The sequence below is a fragment of the Oryzias latipes genome, chromosome 8, assembly GCF_053564925.1.
Source record: "Oryzias latipes strain Hd-rR chromosome 8, Olatipes_Hd-rR_3.1".
NCBI lineage: Eukaryota > Metazoa > Chordata > Actinopteri > Beloniformes > Adrianichthyidae > Oryzias > Oryzias latipes.
The window spans coordinates 3889133-3910425 of NC_136244.1; the positions used below are offsets into that span (position 1 = coordinate 3889133).

A 21293-nucleotide genomic window follows, 5' to 3' on the forward strand; every position below is an offset into this window, starting at 1 on the left:
TTGAATCACTTCAATCATTTGATTTAATTATTTGAAAGTTTATATCAAACTTTCAAAGTTTATGATTCAATAAAAGGCAAATAAAAGAGGTGTTTTAAGTCTAGAACCAATCTATTTGGATCTTTTATAAAAGAGTTACCAGTGGTCTAACCATCATGATAATGTTTTTTTTAGACAAAATTAAAAGACCTGTGTTGTTTTCTAGGACATAGTTTCTGCAGAGCGGCAGTAGTTCATTAGTTGATGCAGAGTAAGGCTGCCCCCTTCCCATTCCCGTTGCTGAGGGCTTGGAGCAACGAGCTTGGGTCTGGACCAGCATATTGTCTACATCACAAAATATGATATTTTCCATCTGCTTCTGATTCACAACAATTTGAATAAAAAAAAAGGATGAAATGTAATTTTAAGCTTAATTTTCTTTATATATATGTCCTCCAACTTCAAAAAACTGCAAAAAGAAATACCAAAAACCCAATTTTCATCGGAGTGGGTCATTAAGAAGCCCATCGAGATGACTATTGTTGTAAATATTGGGCAATATAAATAAAGTTGAATTGAATTAAGAGAGAAAGACACTCGACACTGCAGGGCCTCTGAACCAATATTTTGCAGACTGATGAGACAAAATGTGCAGTGAATTTTTTATTTTATTTTTTTAAAGCTATTCATCATCACAAATACTTAAGTGTGAATGCGGCTTCAGCATTGTCAAAACGAGTTTTTAGGGGGCAATTCTTTTCCTCGAACTTATTATTTTGACCGTTTTCCTCTTGAAATAAATGTAAAATCAACCAAAAAAAGTGTCACAAATGGCTGAATATCCAGGAAGACAGACCTTTTTTTTTTAGCACCTCACTTGTTAGTACTTCCTCAAGACTAAATAAAGCTAAAGAGACATCCTGCATTTTTTTAAATGAGCTGCTGTTTTTGATGTGTTTAAGATCAGCTTAAATCACCCAAAGAGGGTGAAGCTGAAATATAAAATCCAAAATGCAGAACCATGCTTCTACTGTTGGTTTCTTTCTGTTCTTCTGGCTGATATCAAAGCTTTGCCATGTTGTCCTGACAACTTGTGTGTGTTTTTGTGTCTTGTGTTTTTTTGTTTTTTTGTTTTCCTGCCATGTGACCAGATGAGACTGAGACAAACATTTTAATTGGTCAGAGTGTGGAGACTGGGCCTAGTGTTCCCATGAGAATAGAATAAGCTGTTCTGATATGGGACACCTGTGTTAGTCAGAGGATTTTGAGACACTTTTTGAGCATAACAGTCCATAAGTGACGCAGGACCCCCAGAGCGCTGTCTGCTTTCTGTGAGAGTAAAAAATGCATCACACCTCAGAGGCAGAAATGACAACACCATTGCATCTAATCTCGTTTCGCTGCGATCGGGGGTTCTGTTGAAACCACAAGACAGACAGCTGGGGAGCATAAAATGGATCTCTGCCTCTTTGCTCATCACACAGCCAGTCTGGTTGATGCAATAACTGCTTTTTCAGTGCTGCTGCAAAGCTACCTGCAGAGAAAGTGGCAGAGAGTAACTAGTTAGGGTGACAGAGGAAAAGAAAGGTGACAGCAGGAACATGCAGACGGTTGATAGGGAGAGACGATGATGCAATCACAGCTCGGATTTTCATCCTAATCAATTAGATGTGAGCTGCAACAAAGGAAATGGTGGTAAATTGTCCATCTTCATGGATTTCAGCAGCAGGAATCTTCAATATGAGAAATAGCAGGAAGGAATTCCTTTTTTGGAGCTCCATTATTTCCCATCCTTTCTAGTTTTACTCATGAACAAATGCAGGAAGTCAGAAGGACTTTAATCAACAAAGGTGCTCACGGTTACACCGCAATCTATTCCGGCCCTCTCCATCCATGAAATACAATTTGCCATCTGTCTTATCAACTTTGTTAGTTAGTCTGTGTTTGGCTAAAAACAAACAAAAAAAACGTTCACAAGTGAAGCAAATTCATTCTTTCTGTACATAAATCCAAAAATCTGAGTTTTCTTCCGGGATAAGCCTGGAGCAATGGCAATTTTTAACGAAAGAGGGGATTATTCTTACAAATAAAATGTTATTACACAGAGATGAATATTGTACAGGTCATTGCTTCATTCAGAAAATAAAAACACTAACATCTGCGAATTTAGGGCTCATGGACTGACCCACTTTCTGTCTGCCTGACAAAGCAATTTTTTTAAGGATGGAGATGAATTTTTTTCCCTGAGTCTTTTGCTTAAGCCCGAAGTGAGCAGACATCCTGGATGCTCCAGCTGTAAACGGACATCAGATGGATCTGTTAACAGTAAAAACATCACAAAGTATCAAGTTTTTATTCATTTAAAGGCCGTGTCACACAGCCACTACGTACATTTTATGCGAATTGCACGGATAAAAATCGGTAACATGTGAATATGTGTAGAGAAAGTGAAAAAGGTTTTGGTCTTAACATGACATTTTTCACAGATTTATCGTGAATGAACCCTGTGAAAACCATGGTACGAATAAACCACACAAAGAAAACAAGTCAACGTAGACCATGAACTGTGTGTGATTATTGCTCTGTTTATATGCAATTCATTGTGATTCATGAATCAGTTTCATAATTTTAATGGGGTATGTGCGCCGTATACGTGCTATAAAAGTAATACATTGGTGGTACATGCGTGCAAAGTCCGTTAGACATGCTGCGACGTATGAGGAAACTTGCGATGCATCTTGCAAAAATCGCACACAATTGTGTTAGATTTACGTGATAATTGCGTATAATCCATGTAAAATACGTGAAAAGTACTTAAAAACGCCCCCAAATTTTGAGAAGCTCAAAATAGAATTCACATAAAGACCCGTTGGCTGAAACCTTCGACAGATGACGAATGCAAGAAACACTACATGTATCAACACATGTGTCACGAAAGACTGAAATTTCATACACAGAAAAAGGTGTGGTGTCACAAAAGGATCATAAAGAGCCCAAAAGGTCAAATGGAACCAAAGAGAAACACTCAAACGCTAACTTTGTTAGCAAAAGTCATTTTGATAATAGTGCAATCAGAAAAAGTAAATGTGTTTATGTGCTGGAGTGATAAATGAAGCACACAAAACAAGCAATAACAGTAGAGATTTCTTAATACTCTGTCAGATTTTTATTTAATTTTACAAATACAAAGACATTTCAATGTTTTAAACTCTTTAGCCAAATTGAATAACTGATTTATAAACCAGCTGTTAGGGTTTAATGATCGGACATTTGTGATTTAATCCTAATGATGCACTCTCAAGAACTTTTTAAATCTCACAAATGCTCAGTCACGGCTGCTCCAGACATTTATGACATTTATTTAGACATTTAAGGAAAACTAAAGAGATATTACTCAGACGATACAACGTCACTGCGGCTCTTTGTGTAAAAAAATTTGACTTTTTCCTTATTCAATTCAGCTGTTCCTAATCATTTTAAATGATTCTAGAAGATTCTTGAATGAGCCGCCTGGTCTGCTGATGTGCAGCATTATGCTGAGGTACGATGGAGGACACACGCACATGCAAAAGCGGAACACATTTCTACAGTTTTAGAAGCTTTGATTAGACATACATTTTATTTCACTTAATACTGATGTGCTTTTCAAACTGTTTCTCAGCATGGAAACTTTTTCACACCGCTAGAGCAACAGTGGACAGTTGTTTACAACCAGGTTTTATTTTGAAAAACTTAAGATTCATTAAGCTTTTTCAAATACTGCCTCACTAACTTTATCCTAGTTAAAGACTGCCAAAGAACAACTCTAAAAAAAACTAATTTTATTGCACAGTACATTTTCAAGAAAATCAGACAACGACGAAAATAAACGAACATCTCTTTGAAGGGCATGTACCATGCAAAATCAACTTTTTGAGCTTTATATGTATTATAAGTTTAAGTCCTCATCAAAAAACAACCCCATAGTGGTATCTTACTCCATCCACACATTTCTCAGAATTCCTCTAAAACTATAAAAACTCCATTGACTCTAACAAAAAACCTAAAGTTGATATGATCAAACCAACTTTTATTTATGGGAGATTTTTTTCATTCCAGATTAGGCAGCTCAAAGCACTGTACATAAAACAAAAAACAAACAAAACACATTCATACACACAGGTTCACACAAATGACCCTCCACCCTGAGTTCTGAAGCAGAACAAACAAGCAAACGACTTGAAAACAAGGGTCAATGATCATTTGCAAGTGAACTTTAATGCGGTTTACATTAGTATGAATGCAGTCCGACAACCAGCTCAACCAGGAAGTGGACTTAGATCCAGAAAAATAGCTGGTATCAGCAAGTGCATTTGGGAAAAGAAAAGAAAAATAACTAGCCTGTTAAATGTGAAGAGCACAAAACCTTTGGTTAAACAGACACATGGAAAAATTAGGGTTCAATTCCCAGGGGGCACAATGAGCTTCATCCAGTGTGGGTCCTTGAGCAAGGCCCTTCACGGTATGGTTGACAACCCACCCCGTGTGGTTAAGAGCATCAAATGAAAATCTAAGAGCAATATTTTGACATTTCAGTGCCTATGATTAGCACTTTTTTCTATAAATCGTGAAGTGCAGTGAGAAGAATCACGGGTTTCGAGGTGAGATGATGTGCTAATTGATAAATGTAAAAAAAAAGAGGGATATGAGGAAAGTTCACAGTAGGGACAGGCACGGCGGATGGAGAAAAGAGAAGAAAAGCAGGTGTTGATGAGGGAGGTAAACACACAGGAAAAACAAGATCAATGTTTTTTTTCAGCAAAACAATACAGTCACGGAGGAGCAGCGAGACGAGAGTAGCTGTAATAAACACAGCGTGAGTGGAAAAAGGTCACTGTGGATGCGGGGAGGGAATTAGATCTGACACGTGAAAAGAGCAGAACACGGGTAAACAACATGTCTGCAACCTAAGTGTACTGGGAATAAAATATTGTTAAAGGCTTTTATTTTGGTAATGAACCAAGGTCAAGTGTGTTCAAAGGCGAAGTTATCAGTGAATTTGTGTCAAAAACCAGATGGAAAACTTCAATCTTCCGTAAATAAGGAGATACGTATTTCTAGGGAGTAATTTAAGAATGTTTACATTGATTTGTACGTTTAATGCTCCAAATTTTGATACATCAGAGGAGGGAGGACAGGCAGCTCCAGGGGCGGAACTACAGGGGGATAAAGGTGCCCACCAGCAAGAAGCTCATCCCCACACTTGTTTTCCCAATTTTTGTGTCAATATTAGTGTCTTTATTGACAAGAAGACGATAACAAAAGCAACATTTTTAAATTAAAAAAAAACAATAACAATAAACTTGTTAGAAATACATATTTTTGATCCTTTCATTTGTAATGGCCTTTCACTCTGATGTTTTTCCATCCTTCGATATTAAATGAACAAGCTCCGCCCCTGGCCGGCACAAACGACAGATCCTGTTCGAGAGCGGCGATGACGTCACCATAACCTCAGTCATGTCCCAGAAGCTACTGGGCACAAAGACATAAAATTGGGCTAAAAACTTTTGAAATGAAACAGCAAATTAGGACTGAAATCCAAAAAAAGGCAGCAGCTGTTTCAAATATTATGAAAAAAATTAATTTGAATAAAGATTTATTAAATGCACAAAGGAGAAGTTCAGCCAGTGTTAAAATTGGTTTCAGTACAACCCAAAAGCAAGATCGTCCAGACAGCAGAAATACACACCTAGAGGCGATACACATAAAAGAGCTCTAAATTGGTAACAATATAGAGCTAAACATAGCAACAATATAAGGGTTTATTCAACTTTTCTACTAATTTTAATTATATATATATATATATATATGTGTGTGTGTGCGTGTGTGTGTGGGGGGGGTATTTTTATAATATCTTTTTTTTTAAATCTACAATCTGGTTTTCCTAACTGATTCTAGGGAGCCCCATATGGTCATGGAAGTTAAAAAAGAAAATAAAAGTATGTGTTTCTCGTGCGCACTAGAAACTTGTGCTCCGTTTGATCTTGATTTGACCCCAAAGGGAACTTTGTTTTTATAACCCTAAAAAACGTTTGTTTCACAAAAAATGTGCTTAATTCTCTAGTTTGTTTCCACATAGAGGATATTTCCATCATTGGCTTTCAGAATTTGTTAAACCAAATATTGCAGTTCATTCAAAGACTGCTGGGAGTAGTCTAAAAGATTGCAGCAGGTATCTATCGACTCCCATGGTAAAAAGTCCAAGTTTACATTTATAAAAAACATATATAACAAATTAATGTGCATTTTTTTCATTTTAAGAATCAGATTCAACATCCCAAGGGGGTGAATGTTTTAATTAACCGTTTAAATGTTATTTGAGCTCAACTGTTTACAGCGGTGAACAAAATTGTTGGTACCCCTCAGTTAATGAAAGAAAGTCCACAATTCTCACTGAAATGACTTCAAACGTTCAAAAGTAACAATAAATTAAAATTTATTGAAAATTAAATTGTCAAAATCTGCCATTACTTTTGAGTTGTTGATTAACAGAATTATTTAAAAAAACAAACTAATGAAATAGGGCTGGACAAAAATGATGGTAACCATAACTTAATATTTTGTTGCACAACATTTGAGGCAATCACTGCAATGAAATGGTTTCTGTATTTGTCAGTGAGCCTTTTGCACCTGTCCACAGGTATTTTGGTCCACTCCTCATGAGCAAACTGCTCCAGTTGTCTCAGGTTTGATGGGTGTCTTCTCCAAATGGCATGTTTCAGCTCCTTCCACAGATGTTCAATGGGATTCAGATCTGGGCTCATAGAAGGCCACTTCAGAATAGTCCAACACTTTTCTCTCAGCCATTCTTGGGGGTTTTTGGCTGTGTGTTTTGGATTGTTGTCCTGTTGGAAGACCCCTGACCTGCCACTGAGACCAAGCCTTCTGACACTAGGCAGCACATTTCTATCCAGAATGCCTTGATAATCTGAAGATTTCATTTTCCTTTGCACAACTTCAAGACACCCTGTGGCAGATGCAGCAAAGCAGCCCCAAAACAGAACTGAGCCTCCTCCATGTTTCACAGTAGGGACAGTGTTCTTTTGGTTGTATGCTTCATTTTTGAGTCTGTGTGTCTTACCAAAAAGCTCCAGTTTGGTCTCATCTGTCCAAAGGACATTTTCCCAGAAGCTTTGTGGCTTGTCAACATGCATTTTTGCAAATTCCAGTCTGGCTTTTTCATGATTTCCTTTCAACAGTGGTGTCCTCCTTGGTTGTCTCCCATGAAGTCCACTCTGGCTCAAACAACGACGAATGGTGCGGTCTGACACTGATGTATCTTGATCTAGGAGTTCACCTTCATTGTCTTTGGAGGTTGTTCTGGGCTCTTTGGATACAGTTCAAACTATCCGTCTCCTCAATTTGTCAGAAGTTTTCCTCTTCCGGCCATGTCCAGGGAGGTTGGCTACTGTCCCGTGGGACTTAAACTTCTGAATAATATGTGCCACTGTCGTTACCGGAACTTCAAGCTGCTTAGAGATGGTTTTCTAGCCTTTACCTTTACCATGTTTGTCTATAATTTTGTTTCTAATGTCCTGGGACAGTTCTCTCCTTGGCTTTCTGTTGTCCATGTTCAGTGTGGTTCACACCTTTTCACCAAACAGCAATGTGACCATTTGTCTCCCTTTAAATAGTCAGACTGACTGATTATCGGTTTGAAAACAGCTGTGATGTCAATTAAAGGACAAACCTGAGTTCATCATGACCCCCTGGGCAATTAGTTCTTTTATGGAGGTAGCATCATTTTTGTCCAGACCCATTTCATTAGTTGTTTTTTTTTAATAGTTCTATTAATCAACAACTCAAAAGTAATGGCTGAATTTGATTATTTAATTTTCTATCGATTTTAATTTATTGTTACTTTTAAACATTTCAAGTCATTTCAGTGAGCATTGTGGACTTTCTTTCTTTAATTGAGGAGTACCAACAATTTTGTCTGCCACTGTTTATTTTGGGGGTGTGTACTATCAATATTAGCAGGTTAGCTGTCCAGGTGAGAGCTTCAGAGGTGAGTATGAGTCTGTGGTTAACCTAAAATGTGCTTGAGAATTGCAAATATCTTACAGTTTAAGTAGATAAATACACAAACTACTCAGTTGTCTGCTACATTATACATTTGTGCAAAGCAAATGTTTTGTCCAACAGCATTAATATGGCACCTTGTTCACTTTTCACATGTTGCTTAAACTGCCCAAATGGCTTTATCAAAATGCCTTATAGAGCGGTGTTGCTTAGCAACAATTATGCTGCAATTTAGCACAGTTTTTTTCTTCTGTGCATCCACTTTACCCGAAGGCAGATATTTACTACCATGGTGAACAAGAGATAAAGCTTTTTTAGCACAAACTATGACCGTGTGCAGCGGACTGGACAGGAGTTAAAACCCGACTTTATTTGCTGCTGTAACACGCGCCACAGTCTTTGCCAGTGGAGGTTAGCACACACTCACTGCTGCATGCATGTCCTCTGACTCAGTTCAGTGTTGAACATTAGCCACTGTTAGAGCAGATTCAGGGTCTGTTTGCTTCAGGTCAGTCTGCCTTCTTTAGACAGAACGTAACCCATTAGTATACCCATAAAGTTATATAATGTTGCATTTTATACAAAAAAACAGGAGCAATATTTACTGTAAAAACAAGCACATAACTGAACAGAATAAAATGCAAACTTGTTTAACTCTTTCAAAGTTTTTTTCTTTAACTGGAATACTTCTGCAAGTTTAAAGTTTAAACCGTGAATTTTACTTTTTTATACATATTCAGCAACAACAGTAAACCTCATCTTGTTGGTTGATACCACATTGCTGCTAAGTTTATCTCCAGATGTCACTGGGGTCATGATATTTTACCACAATAATACATCTGCATGGTAAATGGTGTATACTTATATAGCACTTTCTACCCTCTTTCTATGTGCAATTCTGAATTATGAGACTGTTCTGGCCTCATATCTTTCAAAGGCCCAAAGCGCTTTACAGTCACAGTCCCATTCACCCATGCACACACACATTCACACACTGATGGCAGCTTGAGCACTGGCACCAACCTCCCACCAGAGACAAGGTGGGGTTCAGTGTCTTGCCCAAGGACACTTCGACACATGGGCGTGCAAGGCGGGAATTGAACCTGCAATCTTACGATCATGGGCTGACTGCCCTACCGCTGCACCACGGCCGCCCCGTGGTGCATAAACATGTTTTTATTTCTTCATCACTTTATTTAAATTATTTATTCATTTCTCATTAGAATAGTTTTAAGCCGCTACTATATAGTGTAAAAAAACAAAATAGTCTGGAAATGTTGCATTTAAGTCAGAATTTGGCTATACCTGCAAGCTATCGTGTCCTTTTTCAGTACTTTGATACCAAACATATATACAGAGTTTAATGTTTATCTATATAACAAATGCAATTTTCTTTGAAAAGTTGTTCTTTTCAGCTTAAGTACAAATGTTCAAAGATTCAAAATCGAGGAAGTAAAAGTCTTCTGACATGTTGATGTTACAATAACTTAAGAAAAGCTGTCTGTCAGTACATTCGCTGTACTAATTGAAAATTCTAACATGACTCTAATTTATCATTTTAAAATATTGATTAGACATATCAAATTTGAGATTGATTGGAACATACTTATACATCCACATTCAATTGTTACTATTAATCATTAATTGACACATAAACTCTTATGTATATAGAATATGACACATAAGACCATTAAATATTAAGTTTGTCAAAAGGAGTTTAATTGTTGCTTGAAAGGGAGTGGAAGGAAGCAAATTTATATAATCCCACCCATGTAATATGAGTTTCAATGTTATTTTCACATATTTAATTTTCACATTCTTAGTTGGCATTCACAATCTTTTCGTTTGGCATAAGGCTCCGTACAATTCCATGAGATAATTTTTTCCATAAAACTTTTGGATAATAACCCCGAACGGAGCCTACAGGTGGAAGCCGGGGAAGAGGGTGGGGCGACAAATACGGCATTGCGGTAAGGAAGAGAATGAACGGCTGCACACCTGGACTTAAATAGGACGCTGAACAGGTGAGTTAATTAACTACCCGCCCTGGGGGAGGGGGGGGGGGGGGGGGGGGGTTGGGTGCCGAAGCAAAACACTGCAGAGTCTGCCTTCCTGAAAGGCGAACTCGTTCGCTATTTTCTGCACAATTGGTTCAATTTGACCAAATCCATTTAGAGCTTCATATTCCAGTTTGGCTGTGAAACTGAGAAGTGCCCCGCCGTTTCTCTCCTCTGTTCTTCAAAACCAGTCATTTTTCAAACGGCAGATTGCTTTTTACATTTATAAATAGTCACTTAGCTTATGTTATTTGGTCGGCAGATGGCTGCTCAACCCAGTGACCTACAATCACTACCCATCTTAGCCTTTATTAAGCTACCCCATCACATTAAAATTCAGACGTAGCACCGAAAAGTTGTTTCAAATCTGTGTAGTCGGTTTGCCTTGAGAGATATGATAGAAATAAAGTGGGAAAACTCCTTATTTGCGACTAAATGGCAGAGAGTTTTTGTTTTACAAAAAGTGCTTCAGTAAAAGCCCAAACGAGAGGACTGTCAAACAATACAAAACGTGCCTTTTTGTGCATAACTTTGAAATCACATATAAAACCATCTAGAAAGACACAAATAATTCCTTCCTGAACATTCCTGAAAAGATGAGGGAGTTTTTGAACCTGTACAGCCGAGATGTGGAGTTGAATAGGCCTCTGGAAACTTTAATCGTTTGACTTGTTCATTGTTCATACTTTGGTCTTTTTATTTTCCATATAGAAATCTATGACAGTTTTTGGTTATTTAATGTATGCCTGTGCAGAATTCTACAGACATTTCATTTTGTAAGAGAAAAAAATACTTTTTAACCATGAGACTGAATACTATTAGGTAAAAAGTCAGATAAAGTGACTGGTGAGCCTCTGTGGTACAAAGCCATTTTTATTTTATTTTTTTTAAAAGGAGGGTCCTGCAAGTGACATGCTGGCATGGGAGGCAGGTGAGGCACCACCCCTGCACCCAGACTGCACCGCACACAATGACAGGAGCTACAGGTGACGGACACTGTTTCAATCTTTCTATCAACGTAAAATACGCTTTATTTATGATTATACCATGGTCCGGGTAAATACAGGGTAAATAGATTATTCTGATTGGCTGCTGCGTGTACATTAAAAAGTGACAATGCACAGGGATAATGCACACCTAAAAAAGTAGTTCACATTGTTCAAATGTGCACTGTGCTGGCTTCTTTAAAACAAACTTTTGCTTCATCATCTGGACAAAAACAAGCGGTAAGAGGTGAACATTCTTTCTAAACTGATGCTTTATTCAACCCCTTGTGATGACCACCATATATATATATATATCGCTTGCCTTTGCCGTTGCAGTCGAGGTTGGTGCCCTTGTCAGGGTTAGCAATTAACGCACTACGCGAAAGCATCCATTCTTAGCTTTGCGACGGATGGTACAGGCTTCCACGGCGTGCATTAATTTCTCATAATGCACACCTTGAAGGCCATTGTCAACTGTCTGATTACATTAGTGAAAGTTTGTGACCCAATAAGTCTTCTTTATCCACTAAAAATGTGCTTTAGAAATACACTAGGTGAGGGACGCAGTACGCATGCCTCAAGGCAGAGGGCGCTGGTGATCCCAGAGAATGTGAAACTGCGGCTAAGGAGTAATGTCAAGTGCAACCGTCCAGTTATTCTTTAACATTGTTTAGCATAATTTTCCAAATGGAGGATTACGTATCATGAACTTATTCAGACACGTCTCTGGCAGTGATCTTTATTGAGATGGAGAGACGAAGGAACACTTCTACATGCAGGGGAACTGGATTCATTTAAAAGTAAAAGCAAGCCAATGATTACAATTTTGGTGATTTTTCTTTTCTTTTCAATGCCACAGTTTGTGAACGGATGTTCCAATACTTTTTTTTTTTGACAACACACTTCAACTGTTGTCAATCGAATGTTGAATAAGCTAGTCTCCAGAGTTCATTTGTTTGTAAAGCTGACTGATGACGTCTGTGCCTCACCAGCCGTGAACCTCACTGCACGTCACTGGGTTCGACTGTACATCAACCACCTCAGTTATCAACTGAACTGGTCTGGATCCAGTTACTTTTGTTTTTAAAGTACATTTTGAGGCAGAAATGCAGTTTCCTTGGTGGTACAGTTCAGTTCATGTCAGAATGGACAAGCGTGTAAGTCTGCCCAAGTGCCCTCTCCTTCGTCAGTCCTCAGAGTCCCAATCTGATCATTTTTTTTATCTATTGTAAAAGAATTCCAAAATCAAAAGAACCTTCCCCTCCTCACCCCTTAGTTGTTGAGAACTCAGAGAGCTTGTGTCCCGCGCAGCATCTTCATCCCAACTACAATCTGTTTACTAAACTGAATTTATTTAATCTACTCCTTATTCACAATGATTTGAATGAATAAATAAATACTCAGAAATGCAATTTTAAGCTTTAGTTTCTTTAAATATGTCCTCCATCATCAGAAAAATGTCATCAGAAAATGTGAAAAACACTGTTTTTATCAGAGTGGCTCTTTTAACTTCAGCTTTCACTCCACAGCAGCAGCTCTCGGGTCAAAACTGATGAAAGAGTCAGACACAAGAGCCACACAAATCACCTGAGATGCAAACTTATCAGAGCTCAGATAAATGTAATTCCACAATAACTCTCCTGCACTCAAATCAACATTAACAGCGCTCTGGAAGCTACTGAAGTATTCAGTCCGAAAGCAGACAAGCAGGGCAGAATCATGCTGCACAAACATCTTCAGAGTTGTTTTTTGGTGATTGTTGCTGCACGGTTGATCTTTCTGCATAATCGGCTTTGCATTTGGGCTATCAGCTGCCTCTGTTGGAATTATTTCCTTTTTTTTTGCAGGCTGGACACTGGAGCTTGTGGCTCTGCTTAAAGGCAGATAAAGAAATACATGTTCCTCTTCAAATGAGCTTTTCTTGTCCTCCTTTCATCCCAGTTTTTTTTTTTTTTTTCCATCAGCATCTGCTGCCTGTCATTATCATTCAGTCTCCACTCCAACTTCTGGTCTCCTTCCTTTCTCATTCGCCCCACTCTGCTTTTCTCTAATGACCTGTCTGCCTGTTCCCATTACATCTCCATGTGCTCTGCATTCTGCATTGTGTAGGCTTCTTCTTCCCTGTCATTCACGCCATGCTTATCCGCTCACTTTCTTAACAGTGGAGTCAACACGTAATATGTTTCCTTCAACTGTGAGAAGTCTTTAAACACAACTTCTGCTCATCTTTTCAACACACAGTCCGCATCTTATGCACATGTCATGCCGTCAGCCTAAAAGTAAATAGATCCGAGTCTTACTGTGAATGTTGGGATGGCTGTGACCAGCGAGTAGATGAGCACAGGAGGGATCTTGCTCCGTTCGTCCGGACCGGGGTAGGGCTTGGAGAAGGACTTGTCGTAGCAGAAGAAGCCCTGGATGTGCACGGGGAAGGTGTCAGTGTACTCGAAGTAGTAAGCCAGCAGCACCGTCCCAGCCATGATCACCAGCTGGAAATAGAACATTATCCCCCCGTTAGGAAGTGTGAGGATGAAGGGTGAGGCAGAGGAGCATCGGGAGAGGAAGAGGGGAGAGTGGGCTCCCTGTTCCCCTCACTCAGGAGGAGATGCATATGGAAACAGAAGCAGAGAGAGGCAGCGTGTTTGGATCCAAAATAGAGGGAGAGAGAAAGGAGGAGGAGGCTTTTTCTCTTTAAAGGATGAAAAGGGGGAAATGTCAGAATAAAAAAAGAGAGAACACAGCGAAGGTAGAAAGCATAAAAACAAAGATGGACACAGATGTAGAGAGGTGGGCGGCAGAGAAAGGGGTTTATGCTGCTGGCACTTGTGAAATACTACAGTTGAGCTGTGGGCGTATTTGTAGGCACAGGCGTGTGAGGTAAGAGTGAAGTGGGTTTGTGCAGACGAGAGCTTTTATTCATCATACTAGGTGCTCCGACAAACCAAAACCAAGCAGTGCATGCAGATCAGTTTCCTCACAAAACACAGATTTAGCTTTTCCTCAACTTTTGAGAGGGTAAAGTTTATCTTCATCCTCTGTAAAATATCTGAATCCGGTTTAACCTTTACTTGTACAATAGATTATGTGTAGGATTACATTAATTTCTCATAGGTCCTCTCCTCTTCCTTAATCCAAAACGCTCCACAATGGTATTTTCTAAATCTAATAATAACTCAGTCATTATATTCTATTCCGTCTACTTTATGGCACCTTTTATGAATGTTTTTTCTGTCTGTTTGTTTTTATGATCCTGTCATTTGGACCTTGACTCCATAATAAAACCTTCATTCATTCATTTGAACAACTTTATTAGCAATATCTTTGTAACATGAGACAGCCGGTTGTTGGATTTTCTTCATGATTATTATGGTGTGTTGGAACAACTGTTGCTATAAATCCATATTTGGAGGAAAGACTCCTGGTTTTTGTCAACCTATACTGCTATGTGGGGGCGGGGACTTTCCAGTTTCTATAAGAAAGAAAACAACAGTAAAAGTATTTAAGATGAAGATGAGATTGCCTGAAAACAGAAAGTTATGGTTTTTACTTTTAAATGGCGTAAATGGCGTATGGCACATACTTATATAGCGCTTTTCTACCTACAAGGCCCAAAGGGCTTTACAGTCACAGACGCATTCACCCAGTCACACACACAATCACACACTGATGGTGGCTCCGCTGCCAAACACTGTTGCCAACCTTTCACCAGAGGCAGGTTAACAGAACATGGAAACTCAAAGCTCAGCTAGTCCAGGAAATCACCCTCCACAAATAAAAAATGTACATACATATATATATATATATATATATATATATATATATATATATATATATATATATATATATATATATATATATATATATATATATATATATATATATATATATATATATATATATATATATATATATATATATCACATCTAGTCCATTTCCGTCTTGTTCCGTCTTGTCTTGTTGATTACAAGAAGGCCTATGACTCAATGCCACACACATGGATCACTGAATGCTTGGAGCTGTACAACCAACATCAACAGGGCTCTAAGAGCCTTCATAGGAAACTCAATGAAGCTGTGGAAAACCACCCTTGAAGTCAATGGGAAGCCACTTGCACAAGAGTCCAACAAATGTGGGATATACCAAGGTGATGCTCTGTCCCCACTGCTGTTCTGCATAGGTCTGAACCCCCTCAGCCAAATAATCAACAAGACTGGCTATGGATACCGACTCAGAAATGGGGCCAACATCAGTCACCTCCTCTACATGGATGACATCAAGCTATATGTTAAGAGCGAGCGTGACATTGACTCCCTGATCCACACCACCAGGATTTACAGTACTGACATTGGGATGTCATTCGGGCTCGAGAAATGCAGCCGGATGGTGACAAAGAGAGGCAAGGTAGTCCACACAGGAGGGGTCTCACTCCCAGAAGGAACAATAGCAGACATCGAGGACAGTTACATGTACCTTGGAATTCCACAGGCAAATGGCAACCTGGAACAGGCAACAAGGAAAGCTGCAACAGCTAAATACCTCCAACGAGTAAGGCAAGTCCTGAGAAGCCAGCTCAATGGCAAAAATAAGACCCGGGCAATAAACAGCTACGCACTGCCAGTTATCAGATACCCTGCAGGAATAATAAGATGGCCAAAGGAAGAGATACAGACCACGGATGTTAAGACACAAAAGCTCCTCACCATGCATGGAGGGTTCCATCCCAAATCCAGCACCCTGAGACTGTATGCTAGCCGCAAGGAAGGAGGCCGAGGACTAGTCACTATCCAGGATGAAACATCCAAGATCCATGAGTACATCAAGCTCAAGGCCCCAACTGACAGTGTGCTCAGTGAATGTCTCAGGCAATGGAGAGCAGAGGATACAGTGCTGGAGGACAGATCCTGATGGGAGGACAAACCCCTGCATGGGATGTACCACCGGACCATAACTGAAGTGGCTGATATCAAGAAGTCCTACCAATGGCTAGAAAGGGCTGGCCTACAGGACAGCACCGAAGCGCTCATCCTGGCAGCCCAGTAACAAGCCCTGAGCACCAGAGCAATAGAGGCTCAGATCTACCACACCAGACAAGACCCAAGGTGTAGGCTGTGCAAAGAGGCGCCTGAAACAATCCAGCACATAACTGCAGGATGTAAGATGCTGGCAGGGAAAGCATACATGGAGCGCCACAATCAAGTGGCTGGAATAATATACAGGAACATGTGTGCAGAATATGAACTGGAAACCCCAAGGTCAAAATGGGAAACACCTCCGAAGGTGGTAGAGAATGAGAGGGCAAAGATCCTGTGGGACTTCCACATCCAGACTGATAGGATGGTAATGGCGAACCAACCAGACATTGTAGTGGTGGATAAAGAACAGAGGAAAGCCGTTGTGGTGGATGTGGCAGTGCCAAGCGATGGGAACATCAGGAAGAAGGAACATGAGAAACTGGAGAAATACCAGGGACTCAGAGAAGAACTGGAGAAAGCCTGGAAAGTGAAGGTGACAGTGGTGCCTGTGGTAATTGGAGCACTCGGGGGCAGTAACCCCCAAGCTGGAGGAGTGGCTACAACAGATACCTGGAAAGACTTCAGACCTCTCAGTCCAGAAATGCGCAGTGCTAGGAACAGCTAAGATACTGCAGGACCCTCAAGCTCCCAGGCCTCTGGTAGAGGACCCGAGCTTGGAGGAGAAACCACCCGCAGAGGGTGAGAGGGGCGTTTTTATATATATATATATATATATATATATATATATGGATTCATCTGAACACCTATCATCTTTAATCGTCAGTCCTGAATCAAAGGATTAGACAAATTGAATAATTTTCTGTAATCTGTAATGACCCGTCTGGTGTAGATGTAATTGGGGATTTCATGCATTTTGGTTCAGACAATTGATTTGAATGATAAATATCGATTTGATGCAGACTGGAAGACCCACTCGCCAGAAAATCATTTTAACCCATGCACAGGGTCCAAATTTGTCCGCAGTTTCTTTCATTTTCTTTTTTTTGTAATTTTAAATGTTTTTTGCCATTTCATATTTTTATTCCTTTATTTTTTCAGCTGCTGTCAATTGCTGCTACCTAAAATGAACAAACAATTTTTCTAAATGGTCAAATAAACAGAAGGAAATAGTTTTTGCATTTTTCAGAGTTAAAGGCAGCAATGGGCCAAGATTTTTGTTCTTTGCACTGATCTGTTTTGTTTCCTAGCTCCTTATAGGGAGACTCGTTAGAAGTGTGTGGTTGCCATGGTGAGGAGATAATGGTGTAGCTCTGTTTGCAACATTCTGTTTGGCAATTTCTGTTGGGGTGTGCAGACATCATGAAAGCTCTTTACGTCTGTGAAAGTGACGACGGGCTTGCATTGGAGGATCGGTCTTCTGAGTGTGACTCATAAAGCCTTTCCTTGTTGTCGTGTTTGATGGCTCGCTGCTCCTCCCCAGCATTTACCCAGCACATTGTGACCGGCTCTGACTCATGAATGCTTAACTAAACAAACAGCACTAATTCAGAGTGACGCCCCGGAAACTGCAGCTTGCTCGTGTAGAGTCGAACACGCTTCTCGTCGATGTAAAAAGAAGGAACAGTCAGGAACGTGTTTCAGGGAGAATTGTTGCCTCAAGCTCTCTGTTTACATTTGTTGATCTGCGCTCAGAAGATCTGGATGTTGGAGCCTTAAAGTTTTAAGCACCTCAGCAAGAGTTAAACTAGTTTTTTCAGGCTTAAACAACTAAAACGTGCCTTTTTTTAATTAGATGAATAAGTTATTAGCTTACCCATCAGCAGGGATGCAGGTGACGGTAGCCTGTTTACACCCTGGCAGCTTTTCAGTCTCCCTCTCCTTTTTCTCCACTCTTCTGTGCATTAATCTGTCTGATTTCTCCCCACTGACCACATTAAATTGAAAAAAAAAGGTACCCTTGACAGCCTAAAGGCTTCAGAGTGAAGAACCCCTCCTCTTCTAACCGATTCTGAAGATGGAAAAGCAGTTCAATAGTTGGAGAAAAAAGTGTGGTTTGTCAAGAGGAAGGTCCCATTAAGACAGTTGAGGCTTGGAGCTGTCAGAAGGAAACAAGAAGCTGCCTTTTCAACCATGAAAGCAAGAATGAGTCAGAAGCGCCTTCTTTTACGCCGAAGCCTTTTAGGACGTCATCATCTCCCTCTGAGACCGTCCCTCACATCACTTCTGAAAATATCCTTCACTTCTGTCAGAGCGTCAGAGCCTGGAAATCCTCCACACACACCCCCCCCCCCCCCCCCCCCCCCCTTCATTCTGTGTTACCAGACCTCAGTCTGTTATTTCAGGGACTAAATCAAAAACATTTACATAAATTTGGTAAAAAAATATATGGATCAATCTTATGTTTTAAAAATGAGATTTGCTGACATGTTCAACAACTAAAGCATGAAAGAGCTTTTTTATCTAAAGGGTACCTTCGATTGAATAACACTTTCTTTAACTTGACAAAGAAGAGGTTTTTTTTCACTGAGTTTAAAAACACATTCACTCTTAAAGTTGGAAAAAAAAAAGCGCCATACATCTTTTCTCTCTGAAAATGTCAAAAAGCTTGATTTTCACCAAACTCTGAGGATCTTTTTTGTTGTTTTTGAAATAATCTCCTGATACTTGAAAATGTTTTTTTTGGAATTACAATGCTGCTCTGTGGTTTTCTGAAAGTTAAACAAGTAAAGAATCATTGTTTAGGATGAAATACTCAGCTTTTGAAAAATTTGCTTTTTAAGCACAGTCACTGTGAAACTGTCCTCACAATCATTTTTGAGGGGTAAATCATCTCAGTCCACATTTCTATGGCAACCACTCTCGCCAATTAAGAGTGAGCTTTATGGAAGTCCAAGCCCCTACCACTTGAAAGTGGGCTCGTAAGAATCGGTCAAACATTTTGAAAATGACACGTTAGACCACATACTTTGTATATTTTATATTTTATTTAGATTTTTAACTATTTATAAAAAAAACAACACAGTGAAACAAACAAAAACAAAAAAAAAGGACAGGGCAAAACGTTCTGGGCTAAAAAGAATAAAAATACAATAAAGGCTAATTAGTTTGTGAAATACCTACATTCACACATGTACAACACACATAGGTCGAAAAGCAGAAGGTGATATTGACTATGTCACATGTGTCAAACTCAAGGCCCGGGGGCCAAATGTGGCCCGCCATGTTATTTTATGTGGCCCGTGAGAGCATAAATGTTTTTAATTTCTTAAAATAAAAATTTTCTTTAGTTGATTACATATTATTTATGTGTAGTTGCTGTAAGTATTCAATGTTTGCAGGTCTTATGTCTTTATGCAGACAAAATGTTACAAGTGTAATACATGTTCTTTCTAGCTCATTTTTACGTTATTTTTCTTTATTCACTTGGACAATTTGATCCTTCATTAATGGAGTTATGTGGGTTTTAATAAGCGGACTAAATTAAAATGCTAGAGTGACAAGCAAACATATGTTTTCTATGCAACTGTAATTGTCACTTTAAAAATTTATAATAAATAGTTGTTTAAGAGTTATTTAACATTAATGAGTAGTCACATTTATTTTTCATTACATTTAGTAAGATGTATAAGTTATTTCTGGCCCTTTGAGGACAGCCGCTATGCTGATGTGGCCCTCGGTGAAAATGAGTTTGACACGCCTGTCATCAAGCAGATAAAACAGATAAGACCACACATTATTATTGAGGCATCTGATTGGTCAGTTTATACTCTAGAATAACTTTGTTAAAAAAAAGTTATCAGATCAGGAGTGTTTATTCTGACCAATAGAATGACTGTTTATTTGTCGGTAGACGTTTATGGGATTTTGGCTTCCTAGAGCCAGCAGGTACTTCCTGTTTGGAACGCCAGGGGGAGGAGCCACTCTGTCCAATTCTTATGTACAGTCAATGACGTAAACACAGATTGTTTCTGCAAAATTTCAAGATTCCAAATGTGAGTGGAACGGTGCTCAACAGCGATCCGCACAAATGGGCTGTTTTATGAGGGAGACTGCGTTTTGCTCAAATTAATGTGAAACCAATATAAGGCTTTTATTTTGTAAAGGTGGTCACTACAGTTGAGCCTAAATCAAACGGACTGACTGTTTGATTCACACGCGGCAGTTTTAGTTGTCAGCTTGATTGACAGAATGTCACTGTGTCACCGGGTGAAAATATTTTCAGAACAAACTTCACAAATGAATTTTCTTTACAGAAACAGGTTCAAGTGAGGAAAAAAGACAGCTTTTGTCAATAAAACTGGTGCATTGTGCAGGAATATTACAATATGACGTTTCTGTTTTTGACAGAAACAGAATAGGCAAAAGAGAATTTTAAAATAAAGAAAATGAAGCCGCTAAGAACGCTGGAAAATTTAGTTTATGATGTTATAAATGATGTAGATCTATTTGTCCTGTTCTACTGCAATTAGGCTCTTTATTTCCGTTCGTTTTGATGTGAATGCCAGTGCAGGAAGTAGACTGAAGAAATGTAAAAGATAGATTCAGACTTTAAAATAGAAAAAGACTTGTGAGGCTGAGGATTAAAACCGTAAATTTATGGAAGCCTTTTAGTGCTAGACATATCATCCAAAAATCGCCATCTACTAGTTAAAAAGAGTGACTTGAACGATTTTTCTGCTCAGATACAGAAAAGCCGTTATAAAAATGTTATAAACTGTGGGAAGATGGTGGCTGGCAGTAGTGTCATTAGTGACTGCTTCTACTACCATTGAGTAAAACACTGAAACAGCTCAATGCATTAATAAAACCCATTTTCTGCTGCATACATGCACTGCTTGAGCATCCCAAACAGATAGACAGACAGCAGCAAATAGACAGCTGTTTAAGAGCAAAAAGTGCAAATCTGCTGTCAAATTCGGTGCAATTGAAAGCGTGGCTGCACCAAACCCAGTGCAAACAGGTAGTGTCTTTTCTTCAGAGGAGCATCCTGCTTCAATCTGTGAGTAAAAATCTGGAGAGGTCACTTTGTGGTTCATGTTTTGTGTTTTCAGATTACTAGAAGAAGAACATTTGTTTTTCTGTTTTATTCTTAATCATTTCAGTCTCCCAAAATGCCTAAAAAACACAGCAAGTATCAATTTGAATAAAAGATTAAAGTTATTTTCTGCTCTAATCTCAACGTCTGTTTTTTTCCCCCCCAATCATTCCTAACAGTTTTGAACAGTTTAGAAGTA

The 21293-nt window shown here is 39.1% G+C and overlaps 1 protein-coding gene across 6 annotated transcripts in view; it reads right to left on the reverse strand.

Annotated features, from left to right (window-relative positions):
- The window catches only part of plppr2a (phospholipid phosphatase related 2a), a 70990-nt gene that overhangs the window by 22374 nt on the left and 27323 nt on the right, over positions 1-21293 (reverse strand). For 5 of the 6 annotated variants that reach the window (XM_020705500.3, XM_078950822.1, XM_078950823.1 and 2 more), the window contains one exon: positions 13387-13575. In XM_020705500.3, the coding sequence (XP_020561159.1) occupies positions 13387-13575 (189 nt within the window). Of the gene's footprint in view, positions 1-13386; positions 13576-17872; positions 18207-21293 lie in introns of those variants that run through there. The other variant, XM_011478603.4, reaches the window with a different exon arrangement.